This window comes from Muntiacus reevesi, chromosome 14 (assembly GCF_963930625.1).
Source record: "Muntiacus reevesi chromosome 14, mMunRee1.1, whole genome shotgun sequence".
In the NCBI taxonomy this organism is placed as follows: Eukaryota; Metazoa; Chordata; class Mammalia; order Artiodactyla; family Cervidae; genus Muntiacus; species Muntiacus reevesi.
Window position 1 is genome coordinate 27,687,293 of NC_089262.1, and position 14,672 is coordinate 27,701,964.

Below are 14,672 nucleotides of genomic sequence, written 5' to 3' on the forward strand. Positions count from 1 at the left end.
TAATAGATGCAGAAAAAGCATTTGACAAAATTCAACATACTCTCATGACAAAAATATTCTGCAAAGTAGGAACAGAAGGGAACTTCCTCAATATGACAAAAGGCACCTATGAAAAACCCAAACACAATGGTAAAAGAATGTTTTCCTTTTAAGATTAAGGAGAAGGCAAGGAGCCTCTCTCACCACTTCTACAAGATATTGTACAGAGACGCTAGCTAGGGTGACTAGGTTAAGAAAAATGAAATAAAAGGCATCCAGTCTGAAAAGGATGGATGTAAGAGTTGGATGGATGGATGTGAGACCAAAAGAAAGCCGAGTGCCGAAGAACTGATGCTTTTGAACTGTGGTGCTGGAGAAGACTCTTGAGAGTCCCTTGGACTGCAAGAAGATCCAACCACTTTATCCTAAAGGAAATCAGTCCTGGATAGTCATTGGAAGGATTGATGTTGAAGCTGAAACTCCAATACTTTGGCCACCGGATGCGAAGAACTGACACACTGGAAAAGATCCTGATGCTGGGAAAGATTGAGGGCAGGAGGAGAAGGGGACGACAGAGGATGATATGGCTGGATGGCATCACCGACTCGATGGACATGGGTTTGAGCACACTTCAAGAATTAGTGATGGACAGGGAAGCCTGATATACTGCAGTCCATGGGGTTGCAAACAGTCGGACACGACTGAGCGACTGGACTGAACTGAACTGAGTCTGAAAAGGAAAAAGTAAAACTATCTCTATTTACAGGTGAAATGATCATCTATATAGAACATCTTAAAATGAAGTGAAAGTCTCTCAGTCGTGTCCAACTCTTTGCAACCCCATGGACTGTACAGTCTATGGAATTCTCCAGGCCAGAATATTGGAGTGGGCAGCCTTTCCCTTCTCCAGGGGATCTTCCCAACCCAGGGAACAAACCCAGGTCTTGCGCATTACAGGCGGACTCTTTACCAACTGAGTTATCAGGGAATCCCAGAAAATCTTAAGGAATCAACTAAAAAACTATTGGAGCTAACAACTGAGCTTGTCAACGTTGCAAGATTCAAGATCAAAATAAAAAATCAACTGTATCCCTATGTGCTTGCAATGAACAATCCCAGAATTAAACTTATAAAAATAATTGCATTTAGAATAGCATTGTAAAGAATAAAATACTTAGGAATAAATTCAACAAAAGACATACAAAATGTATACTCTGGAAACTAAAAACATCACTAAGAAATTAAAGACAACAAATGAGAAACAAAGACATTGAATGTTCAGGGAACAGAAGACAATATTAAGCAGGAGACTTAATATTAAGACGGTAATCATTCACAAACTCATCCATAGATTCACCACAATCCCTATCAAAATTCCAGCTAGATTTTTTGGAAAGTTAATAAGCTAATTAAAAAATTCATGTGCAAAGGTAATAGGCCTAGAATAGCCAAAACAATCTTGAAAAAAAAAGAAAGCTAGAAAAGGGACCTTGCATTTCTAGATTGCAAAACTTATTACAAAGCTACAGTAATCAAGACAATGTGGTACTGGCTTAAGGTCAGACATACAGATCAATGGAATAAACTAAGAATCAAAAATACACCCTCATATATACCATCAGTTGATTTTCAACAAGAGTGATTTCAACCAAGGTGATTTAGTGGGGAAATATTAGCCTTTTCAAGAAATGGTGGTGCTGGGATGATATCCACAAGCAAAAGAAAGCAGCTGGACCTCTACATCATACCAGTTCTAACTCAGAACAGACCAAAGATCTAAATGTGAGAGAAAAAGCCACAAGGGTCTTAGAAGAAACAGATGTACATCTCTGTGACTTTAGATTAGGCAATGGTTTCTTAGACATGACACCAAGCACAAAAGCAACGAAAGTAACACAATTTATCTATTATTTGGAATTAATCAAAACTTCTGTGCTTCATTAAAACAGTAAAAAGATGATCCACAGAATGAGAAAAAAATTTTTTACAAATCACGTATCTGATAAGGGATTTGTATCTGGAATACACAAAAAAAATGATTTTAACTCAATAACAAAAAGTAACTTGATTAAAAAATGCAAAAAGGATCCAAATAGATATTTCTCCAGGGGAGATATATGAATGGCCCAAAAAGCACATGAAAAGATGCTCAACATCATTAGTTATCAGAGAAATACAACAAAACCACAATGAGATGATATTTCATATCCACTAGGAAGCCCAGGTTCAAAAAGACAGATAATAACAAGGGTTGGGAAAGATGCAAAGAAACCAGAACCTTTGTATATTGCTGCTAGGAATATAAAATGGTATAGACTCTTTGCAAACAGTCTGGCAGTTCCTTAAGGGAAAGGTCAAACAGAGTTACTACATCATCCAGAAATTCCACTTCAGTTATATATCCAAGAAAAATCAAAACATGTCCACACAAAAACCTGCACACAAATATTCATAGCAACATCATTCAAAATAACCAAAAAGGAAAAAGAAATAACCATCAATCTGATGACCAGATAAACAAAATGTGGTCTACCTATACCATGGAATATTATTTGGCAATAAAAAGAAATGAAGAACTAATATATACTACAACATGGATAAACCTTCTAAGTGTTACATAAAGTAAAATAAACCAGTCACAAAAGACCACATATTGTATACCATTTATACAAAATTTCAGAATAGGCAAATTCATAAAAATTAAAAGTGGATTAAAAGATTGCTAGTTGCCTACGGCTGGGCAAGCTGAGGGAAATATGGAGTATGGGGTTTCCTTTGGGCGTGACAAAAATGCTCTGAAATTAGACAGTGATCACAGGTACACCACTTTGTGAAGAAACCAAAAACCACTGAATTGTATGCACTTTAAATGGGTCAATTGTATGGTATGTGAATTCTATCTCAACAAAACTATTATAAAAAAGTCTACCTTACCTTGAGGGAGTTGGGTCATCTTGGCCAAGGCGTGACATAATATTTATTAAGGTGTTAATCCCTAGTTTTTAAAAAAAAAATCACAAGTCAATATTGTTAGAAGCATTCTAGAACCATCATATGACATGAAGAAAATTATTCATCTCACTCCAATTTGACATGCATGTGGACAAGTTTAATCAACTTAGTTACTTTAAACACTATGTGATAGGAATTTTCTCAAAAATTCATTCACTCTTATTATAAAGCTGTGCTCAAAGTAAATGTCATTACATAAGAGTCAAGAAGCAGTAAAGAATGACAGAATGAAACAGTTACCAAGGAACCATTCCTGGTTGGGATTTAATTTACAACAGGGGACACAGAACAAAATAGGAGAGTGCAATCCAAACGGACCTTTTTTTCGCATGTGCATGTGATGAACTTTTCTATCTCCATATTTGGGCTGCCGAATTCCACAGTTAGACAAAGAATTCCTGGCATGATCAGGATTCATTCCAAAATTCAAATGATGACTTGGGTGGGTCATGGCCAGCTAAAATTTCAAAGACATAAGTTCATTTTTAAAAACTCAGCATAAAAAAATTTAATAAAAACCAACCACACAAACAAAAAAAAAGCATAGAAGCACCATCACAAATGAAACAGGAAAGAGACTTGTTTATCCAATTAAATTTTAAGCCCCAAACTTTCCATTTTTTCCAGTGTCAAATTTCCAGAGCTTTGGTTCAAGCCCTCTTCTGCAAACAAACCTAAAAATCCACATCTTTCACAGAAGAATTAGAATACACAGCACCTGGAAAGAAGAGCCACAAAAGAGGAAAAGAGGAAAGAAGAGGTCAGGTTTCACAGGCAAATCTCTGGTCTATTTATTTAGGAACAGTCTAAAAAAAAAGTGAGAAAAGGGGTTTGAAAGTGGCAATCAGAGTAGGGTAATGGAGAAGGCTATGTTTCTAGACGTCCACATCCTCTCCAAAACAGAGATTCTCCATACTCCACTTGTAACCTGCAAGATGAATTACTCCTATCTTGTTATTATATAAATGTACAGGAGAGTAACTCTCACCTGTAACAGACAACGATCTTGGAAAGTATATCCTATCAACTTGTCCAGATGCATTAGGCACTGGTGGTAGCGAATATGATGGGTCAGAACTGGCAGCATCATGGCATGCTAGGAAAAAGCACATTTCAGTATGTTTAATTCTCTAAAAATGTATTAAGAACATTTTGTTTATTTTACAGCAAACAAAGAACATTTTTACATCCCAAATCCCATCTCCCAAAGTCTTAAAACAGTGTACTGGCAGCACGGCACTCTGGCATACCCCCTGTGAGGGGCAGTGGACTAAGTTGTTAGAGATACAGTCTCTGGAACCAGAGCGCTGGGTCCAAATCTGGCTGTCATTCATTCATCCTGGGACTTACGGTAAGTTACTTAACCTCTCTGTTTCTGATTCCTCATCTGTCAACTGAGGACAACTGGGATAGCTACCTTCAAGGACAGCTGAAAGGATCAAATGAGTAAATACAAAAGGCTGCTTAGATAAGGCATGTGTGGCCCTCACTGAAGTAGGAAGGGCCCTGGTTCATCAGAAGCCAGCAGTGTATCCTTGAGGAAGCCATGAGAATTTCTGTACCTCCTTGTTTCTTTAATTCTAAGGGAATGGATTAGGACTCACAAATTCTGAAACTTTGTCAGAGTCAAGGCACTTCTGAGATCTAAGGAAAATGAGTCTTTCCCCAGAAAAAGGCCTGTGTGCACAAACACGCAAAAATTTTATGGAATTTTAATGAGTTCACAGATCTCTAAAGCCCATCATTAGCCTCTGGGTAAGAACTTCTCAGCCAGATGATCTCGAAGGGCCATTCCAGGTTTAACACTCAATCTAACATTATGAGGATAACTTTTATAAAAACCATCAATACAGTTAAATCACCTGAGGACACAGAACTTTTATTTCAATCACTTTTCATTTGGCTATAGATTCCTTATTGGGAGACAATTTCATGGAGAGCGTATCTTTTTCCTTTTTTTAATAACGTTTCCCTAGAAATCAAGAGAATGAAGAAGTCATTCTTATTCATCAGAACCTGGAGGATGGGCACAGCCCACAGAATGACTGACATGTGCTTTCTATCATTTTAGTCTTTGAAGTATTTTAAGCTGACATTATTTAAAAATACATGATAATGGATTTGCTTGAAATTACAGAAATCAGTTCCCTGTATTAACTTATAAAGAAAGCTTAGTTCTCCCAAAAAGGATCTTCAATCAACAGAAAGTCTTTCTTTCCAGTTCAATTCAGTAAATATGTATTGAGCACCTCCACGTGCAAGGTTTATAATAGCTGTGGAAAAGAAAAAAGATGGAGACACTCTTTTCGCCCCCAGGGGCTTCCCAGAGATATGCCATTCTGATTCGAATTACTGGCATTTTGTCCACTATGCTTTGATCCATGCTGTATTAAAAAACACAATAATAAGGAAACAAAGTATGTGGCCAAAGTATAATACAGTTTCCCAGGCATTTCAACTGCATGGGACTCATGGGTATCGAGGCTAAGCACTCAAGGAGGATGGGTCATGAAGACTATGCAGTGTAACTATCTTTCTAAAGCATGAATTCAAACTAGTGAGTTGTTTTCAAACCTCCAGCGAGGGAAGAATCATTACCTGTTAAGAAAATAACTATCTTCAAAGTATGCTAATTATTAGAAAATAACCTATCCCTCTGATCTACCCCAGAAAAGAACAAAATACATTTAACGGCAAAGTTCCCACATCTTCTCTTCACCCAACTAGGTCTTATTTTCTTTACCCTTTACTCACATGAAACAGCTGTGAGTCCCTTCATCACTTCCTCTAAACTTACTCCAAATAGAGCCAGGTTCTCTTTCCAAGTAAGTGTGGTTCTTGTGAACACCACAAAAAGGTAGGTATGATCACCGTCCATTCTGTATCCCTGACAAATAAGTCTTGAGGTTCTCTATAAGACTCTAGCTCAGTTTGTTAAATGATCAATCTTTGCAATGTTGAGACCACTCACAATCACTAAGCATCTCCCTTCATTCTATTCATTTCTAGAAACTGCTTTCACTTTATTTACTTGTTCTATTTATTTTTACTTGGCTGTGCTGGGTCTCAGTTGTGGCACGAGAGATCTTTGATCTTCAATGTGGCACGCGGGATCTTTTTTTTTTCAGTTGCAGCAGGTAGGATCTAGTTCCCTGACCAGGGATCAAGCCCAGGGCTCCCTGCTGATCCTGCATCCACACACTGTGAAGTTTCTCCATCTCCTCCATCACTTGTCCAGGCTCATTCAATATTACTACTGACAGCATTGGCAGCAGCAGAACATCATCACATGTTCCATCATCTTGTCCTTGTTCTTTAGAATCGTGCTGCTGGCTGAACAATTCATGTTGTAAGAATGAGTGACATCTACCACCTTTTCGCCTCGCCCCACTCTCTCAGCTATTTTCATGTTTGTTTCCATCATTATTGCATGGCACTCCTTAGCAGTACCAGCTAGTTCGCTGCTACTTTTATGTTGCTCCCAGACATCCTGGGCTTGAAATAAAGATACTATACTACTGTACTCTATACAGTGCTATATAGTAAAGTACACAAAAACACAACTACCCATAGAGGATGCGTACATGTGACAGTGTACATCAGACACATGAACTAACTTACCTGGCTGAACATTCAAACACATGTTTGCATCTTTCAAAGTTCGCAACTTGAAGTTTCGTATGTAGTGGACTCACTGTAGCCCAAACACAACTCTCTGTCTACTCACCACTCACCACCACTCTGTTCTTCTTTTCAATTTTCTTCAGGCACCCTGCCTTCTAGTTTTCTCCAGCTTCACGTGGGCCTCATGTTGGTTATATGTTAAACTGACATAGTTTCTTTGCTCCTTTTTTGACATCTCTATGTGTCACATTTATTCATCCTCCACTCTCAGGATTCACTTTATTGATTTCCATGGACCTCCCGCTTGGTACAGCACAGGGCAGAGGTACATACTCTTCCAAGTCACCAGGTCAACTTTGGTGTGCAAAACCCCGTTCTTAAAGTACAGACACCATAGCGACATGATGCTTTTCCTCTTCTGAGTCATAATGCTGAATTTCTCAGCCTCAGTTTCAGGTTTTGATTCCTGCTTTTTCTTCTGTATTACCCGGAATTCATTCTAACAAGTGGTTACACTGATAAAATCTTTCAACAGTTTCTCTCTAAACACGGTTCCAGTCTGCATTTAGTTCACATGTAGTTCCAAGTTACAGGACCACCTCTAAGGTTTCATTCCTCCTAACACTTGTTGGGACATATCAGGTAGAATTTTCTAATCTCGTAACAACCCTTGGTAACTGCTCTGGTCGGGAAATTACGCTCCCAGAATGAGAAGCTGGGACTCAGGTTGCTCTGCCTTAGACTGAACACAATAGTTTTATTGCCAGTGGCAGCCAGACAGCATCACAAGGCTTTTGCCAGCAACCCACCAGCAATTATTATTATCCCACCCGGCCCCCACCCCAGGATTTCAGAGATGCACTCAGCCATTTTCTCTTAAAACTAAGTATGAGTTCATTTTTCCACAGGCTTCAGGGTCACTCAGAGTATTCCATGTATAAATTTCATTTAACTGTCATTTCTCAGTCAGGTTCTTATTCTTCATTACCAACAATACTAACCACATTTACTTCATATTACATACCACCTGAGCAAACTCCGGGAGACGGTGAAGGACAGGAGAGCATGGTGTGCTGTGGTCCACGGGGTCACAGAAAGAGTCGGACACAACTGAGCAACTGAACAACACACGTCTCCTGCCATCTTATTTGACGAACACACATGAAAACGAAAACATTTATTCGGAGATAGGAAACTATAGTTAAGAGGCAATATAACCTATTAAAAAAAAATAGGACTGGAGGATGGAAGCCTGGCTTCCACCAGCTGGCTGTCTTTGGAACAGCAGGAGTCCTCCATGCGGAGGAACCATCATTACACAAGAAGTATTCACCTTTGCTGAAGTTCTACTCAGGAACCTTGTCTCCAACCAGTTAAACACAGGAACTGATTGTTTTTGGCTATGTGCATGCTCAGTCACTCAGTCACGTCCAATTCTTTGAGACCCCATGGACTGCAGCCCGCCAGGCTCCTCTGTCCATGGGATTTTCCTATCAACCCCGAAACAGAGTGTAAAATGTAATATATGCAGAGAGCAAGAGAAGAAAACCTAGTCGTCCAGCTGCTTCCAATCCAGCTGGGAAGCCAGAGTTAGATTCTTGTGACATATGTGAAGGACACAAAACTACATGGTTCATTCAGGACCCCTATTTGTTTTACCAAAAGAAAGGGTAAAAGAGCTCAATGTTTTTTAAAAAATTGTGTTCAGTGGATCTAAACTGATCTAGGAACTGCTCCATGATAATGGGACACTCCCTTCACACCCACTATGTTTTTTTTTTAATCTTTTTACAAATTAGGGTTTCACACGGTTTTGTTTAAAAAAACAAAAAACAAAAAAAAAACTTCACAGTTAATTCAAAAACATAAGTTTAAAATCCACTGAACTAGAAGAACTCTAAGATCCTTTCCAGTTCTCAAAGTTTCATAATTTCAGGATCTCTTAAACAAACAACTTTGACATCACTGAGATCAGCAGATGGCTGGACATTCCACTCACTGTTACTACAATGTCTTAAGCAGCTATGTTGGGGTTACGGTGCTGTGCTGGTTTTGGAGAAACAATCAATGGAAGTAAGAAATCCACTTCTGAAAGCATTTACAGTTAAAAAAAAAAGTGGTCAATGGGTAATATAACTAAGGACTTTTTAGACAGACTAGCATCCACTACAGATGATTATTTTCAAACTACTTAGCAATATTGCATCAATAGCAGTTCATCTCAACAAAAAAATTTAGCTTCACATGGTAAATGAATTACATAGCAATTCCTTTAATGATAGGATTAAATTCCACTGTTCAATACAATAATTAAATGCCAGCATTGATTTAAAAAAAAAAAAAAAACCTCATTACAATGAAATGAATACCTAAGAGAGTCTGGACTCATTACAATACATGCTACCATCACAAGAGATAAGCGGAAGTGCAGCCTGGAAGTATTCTTCCAAAAGGCTAAACAGAAACTGCACTGACCCCAGTCTGTGTAATCATTTCCTTTGCCGTAATTCCCATGGAGTGCAACCAATATCAATCATAACAAAAGAATCCAGCGAAGAGTCAAAGAATATGCTGGATTTGAGGGATGTCTAATTTGGTAAAAATTCACATTTAAGGAAAAAAATACCTCTTAGTAAGTCACTTATATACTGCTGAAATGTTCCTCTGTTAAGTCTATTCCCCATCCCCGAAGAAATGAGCTGGGCTTCCTTGGTGGCTCAGTTGGTAAAGCACCTGCTTGCAGTGCAGGAGACCCAGGTTCAATCCCTGGGTCGGGAAGATCCCCTGGAGAAGGGAATGGCAACTCATTCCAGCATTCTTGCCTGGAGAATTCCATGGATAGAGGAATCACTGAGATAAAGCAAAGACTGTAGACTGGCGGGCTACAGTCCATGAGATCACAAAGAGTCAGACGCAACTGAGCGACTAACACGTCACAAAGAAAAAATACTATCCTTTGGCTCAAATACGTATACTGTTTCTGCTTATTTAATACTTTCAGCTCTCTGCAGTATAAGTCTGGGTTCTCAGTCTGGAATGTTTGTACACACCACCTTCAGGAATCTGCCTGTAGAGCTGCCGGAGTATCTCTTTTGACAGGCACTTACCCACATGCTCAAACAGGCAGATACGTTTAAAGAACAGACCTGCCTTCCCTCAACGTGCGGAGACAAAATTGAGCATTACTAAGTCAGCGCCTCCCACACCCCCACCATGCACATGCGTGTGCACCACACACAACTAAACAAGACAACGTGAAAACTGACACCAAAACAGAACCCAAATGATAGAAAACAATGTACTGTTGATGTTCCATTTAGCTACAAGGTAATACATTCTGCAGAAACTTCTCAGAATTAGGAAGACTTCAGTGCCAGATGCCTTTTAAAGGAAGAGATGTTTGGGTATAATTGTGTTCTCAGAAGCGTCATCACCTGACAGACATCAGAACGGATGCCAGTTTTCCAGAAGCCTTGGCTACTCAGCTCCACTGTTACTTCTCGCCTCATGGTATTCTTCTGTCGTATTTTTTGGAGTGCTTCCTAGAAAAGAACTCATTATGATGAGCGACCTGACAGTTCTAAAGCAATATTAAGCCAAACATCAAGCATTAGTAAATTAGCTGGATTCATTCACCCTCACATTCAGGTAGTCAAAATTCTTCGTGCCAAATTAGATTTAAAAAAAAATAAAGAAAGGCCTTGGGAATAAGCCAGCTTTTCCTGGTAAATGGATAAGGAAAAAACTAAACTAAAGAAGCTATGCTGGCAAGTTCAAATGAAAAATGTCCTTTTGGGGACTTTTTGGTGGTCTAGTAGCATCCCAATGTGGGGGGTTCAGGTTCAATCCCTGGTTGGGGAGCTAGGATTCCACATGCTTCACAGCCAAAAAACCAAAACATAAAACAGAAGAAAAATTGTAACAAATTCAATAAAGACTTTAAAAATGATCCTTGTCAAAAAAAAGAAAAATTGTGAAAAAAAATGCCCTTTAACTGAAAAAGAAACAAAATGTGGTGTTTGGAATCTGAAATCTGCATGTAAAAATTATATTTAAATCAAGCCTTATGTTAAGCATTTACATATAAGAAAGACAATCAGTAAATTAACCAGAAACCCATGTAATTCTCAAAGACGGCTTCTAATTTGCAAGCCCTGCAGCAAGGGTATATTTTATTAAAACAAGACAATGATCCAAAACTGCTGCAAGACGTAAACAGGAATTGACTCTTCTCTTTTACCGCCACCCTTCAAATAATTAATGATAAAAAATAATTTTATACTTGTATGTTTATTCAATAAAAAAATAATCTCATAGGAATTCATAATAACAACAGGAACCACCACCACCTCCATCACTGATTAAGTTCCTAATACAGGCCAGGTAGCTCAGACAGTAAACAATCTGCCTGCAATGCAGGAGACCAGGGTCCTATCCCTGGGTGGGGAAGATCCCTGAAGAAGAAAATGACAACCCACTCCAGTATTCTTGCCTGGAGAATTCCACGAACAAAGGATCCTGGTGGGTTGCAAAGAGTCTGACATGACTGAATGACTAGCACTTTCACAGGTCAAACACCACTGGAGGAAAGTTAAATGGAGTGTCTCCAAGTCCACACCATCACCCTTTTCCCTGGGTGCACTAACAGAAAGACATTTCAGTCAGCCTCTTTCGGCCTTGGTTCCATCTTTCATAATGAAGCTGACTGGCTCAAGTCAGAAAAAAGCAACAACGTCAGAATTCAAACACTTTTCTCAGCTTCAAAACCTTGCTTTTACACTATGGCAGCAGAATAAACCCTCAATGAGACAAAATCTATGTTGATACTAAATCCATTGATTTTTTCTTCTTAGATATAACACACGAGTGATCCTGGAATATAGATACTACTACCCATTAGTAAAAAAATATGGACTTTGGGATATAAAGTCTCACAAAATCAGTTCACCATACTAAACTAACAGATATATAGAAGATAATCTTTTACAACCTAAGACCAAGAAACTTGAATATGTGGTCCTATGTACAGTCTAATTAATGACAAAAGGCTAATCTGGGAAGTTTTAAAATTAACTTCTTTTAGAGAAGCTATATTCATTCCCAACATCTATTAAAAAACTGGCCTTTTTAAGGAAAACATATGGCCCCTTAGCTACTAAAAGATGAAAAAAATCAATCAGCATACTAACGTGAGTAGGGGAGTGAAGTGTGATTTTTTTTTAAAGTATCTTTCCATCTTATTCTAAAAGTGTGGTGTAACAACAATCTCAGATAAACTGGAAGTACATCGTCATTAGTCATAGGTGAAGAGGGTCCAATACCAACCTCCCTCTGTGCCAGCTTCTGCTTGTCAGTCTGTTTGACTTTTGGACTATTTGCTAGTAGGTGACGAAGCTTAACATAACTCTTCCACAGTTTCTGGTACCTGAGGAAAATGACAGACAGACATCTCAGACGAAAAGAAGGCAAATCTAAAGTGCCATAAAGTCAGGTGTTCTCATAGGCCTGCTCGATCATAAATGCATTCCTGTGAACATCCTTAATGGCTGCAGACCTTCATTCTAAGGAAGGACATGGTCTGGAGGGGATGGAGGAGCTAGATGACCAAGAGTCATCTGGAATCTATAAATAAGATGATCACTGCCTACATGGGTTAAAAATGAGGTTTCACTATATGGATGAATCTCTCTGGAGGCAATTCCAAGAGAGACGCACAAAAACCCGATAGAAACATGTATGGTTTCTCATTGTTACCTCTTTGAAAGTAACACATTTAAATACATGCTTTCTGATGTTTGTTGAAAGAAAGACCCCTTACTCAGCAGACATTGTCAGTGTCTGACACGCTTTCACTGAAAGTAGAGTTGGAGAATATGAGAAAAGAGAACCCTCCTCAAGATAATATCCAAGGTACATAGCTACTCACATCCATTTTTCCACTGGGAAGGGAAAGACAAATGGTGTATAGCAATTTGTATATATCATGACAAAAATAACCATCTTTGAGGCCAAATATGTTATAACTTGGATCAGGCTAATGAATAAGTTAAAGTACCCTGAGAAGGAAGAGAATATATAATTCTTTTATCAATTCACACTCCAGCCAGCTGAGAGTCCACATGAGCCTAATCACATTCTACTAACACTTTTCGGCAAGAAGGGACTTTCCAAAAATTTTGTTATATTGAAACTGCTCCTTTCTTGGCCTTTGCTGGGTCTCTCCTTTGTGATAACATTTTTTATAGACAATGGAGGAAAGAAAGAAGTACTTACACAGTGCCTGGTTCATTGCTTCATACTTTTATCCAAAGGTAGGGAAAAAAAGAACAAAACCCTTTAGCCTCTTCTAATATATCAGCCAGAATTGGATTTATGAATTGAAAATCTCCCATGCCCTTTTCTCCCATTATGAATCCTTTAAAAAAATTAAATCAGGAAATGGTTTGTTTGACAAAGTAGGGAATCTAAACACTCCTGAAGACTCTAATGGTGCTATTTCCCTTCCCACACATCCTCATTTTCTCCCAGCAAAACACTAATGGGCCAACTGGAAAGTAACATCAATTCTAAGAGCCAGAAGTCATGGCTTCTCCTTCCAATACAACCCTTGACTTTGCATGGGATGTTGAACTCTTACTAAGATGCCTCCCCCAAATCAGAACTCTACATCAATGCAACAGTGCTGGGAACCAGCATGGTGCTACTTTCCTCGAGAGGGCACTGAAAAAAATAAATAAAAATGTTAAGTTCTATAATGATGGATAAAGGAAAATTCCTTAAAGGTTAAAAACATACAGGACTCATATTGACCAAGACTGCCAAGGATAATCTATCAAATAATATGTAGAGAAAATAACTCTTCAGGAGATACCATAACTCGTTTCATTTGGTAACCTAAATTTGGAAACGTGGCTCGTTTCAGAACTTAATTTTTAGAAAGAAAAAAATCCACTAAAGGGGATTCCCTGCTAATTTCAGCTGTTAGTAGAAGGTGAAATTGGCTAAGACAAACACCGAGAAATATCTTACTGTGGGTCTCCAGCATAACTCAACTGTGCAGGGCGTATCCCAAAGTGAACGATAATCGGAAAAGTAATCACATCAGGGTTGAACTGTTCACGATCCAGTTGATCGATGCGGACAGAGCTTGGTTTCTAGAGAGAGAGAAATCAAAGCCATTTATTCCCTTAAGAAGTCTCTAAGTATTGACTGTAATCTAAGTAGGGAAGAAATTAATCGGATTTTTCCCTAGGAAAGCCTCATCCCCAAAGGGAAAAAAGTGTCATTAAAAACCTTTAATCATAGCAACTACACTATATAAAAACTATAATGTCATCCCTGTAAATGAGTCTGTGCCATTCGGCATAATGAACGATGATTCTGTCCTTTTCTGCCATCCGCATAGAAACCTTTAAAAATTAAACTTTTGAAAGGACACCTAGTCAGATATAACTTTTCCTTAACCTCTCCAGAGGCACAGAGGGAATATTACACATGACCAAAAGAGACATGCTGGCTTATTCTGCTTTAACTGCACATTTCAAATGGAAAGCTTATTTCTATTCAGCAGGCACAGACAGATGCCTCTATATAATTTTTTTCCCCATTAGTTCTCTGTGTACCCTGTGTATCCCTTTAATTCTGTACCTTTAAATGAAAAGGTACGGTGGTACAAAGACCAAATAGTTAAGCTTCTCTTATTATGTCCATGGAAGCCATTCTTAAATTTTAATAGAGAAGACTCAATTTTCATAAGTTTCTTTTCCAAGTCTAATTAAAAAAAAAAAAAAAACAGAAGTGAACAGCTTGGTTCCTTCTTAAGTTACTAAAGTATGAGGATCCATTTGTAAAACAGCTTTCATCCTGAATGCTTAAGTTTGTGAAAAGATGGTAAAATCGTGGAGCGTATGTTTTAGCAACTCCTTGCTTATACTGAACACTCAGGGCAGTCCCTAATTAGAAGCTAAATTCTGACTAGAAGATTGTGGGGGTGTTTGGCCCAGTTGCTTCAGAGCTAGAGGCTATAGAATTGATCCCCATGGAGGCTAATAAGCTTC

At 38.5% G+C, this 14,672-nt stretch overlaps 1 protein-coding gene and 1 non-coding gene across 5 annotated transcripts in view; one reads left to right on the forward strand and one right to left on the reverse strand.

Moving 5' to 3' along the window:
• The window catches only part of DROSHA (drosha ribonuclease III), a 120,561-nt gene that overhangs the window by 45,617 nt on the left and 60,272 nt on the right, over positions 1-14,672 (reverse strand). For 3 of the 4 annotated variants that reach the window (XM_065905457.1, XM_065905453.1, XM_065905454.1), the window contains 6 exons: positions 13,645-13,769; positions 11,941-12,040; positions 10,050-10,157; positions 3,980-4,087; positions 3,310-3,448; positions 2,914-2,974 (listed from right to left, as the gene is read on the reverse strand). In XM_065905457.1, coding sequence (XP_065761529.1) covers positions 2,914-2,974; positions 3,310-3,448; positions 3,980-4,087; positions 10,050-10,157; positions 11,941-12,040; positions 13,645-13,769 — 641 coding nt within the window. The remainder of the gene's footprint in view (positions 1-2,913; positions 2,975-3,309; positions 3,449-3,979; positions 4,088-10,049; positions 10,158-11,940; positions 12,041-13,644; positions 13,770-14,672) is intronic. The other variant, XM_065905456.1, reaches the window with a different exon arrangement.
• TRNAC-GCA (transfer RNA cysteine (anticodon GCA)) lies at positions 9,322-9,393 on the forward strand. The gene has a single exon. It is a non-coding gene; the product is annotated as a tRNA-Cys (tRNA).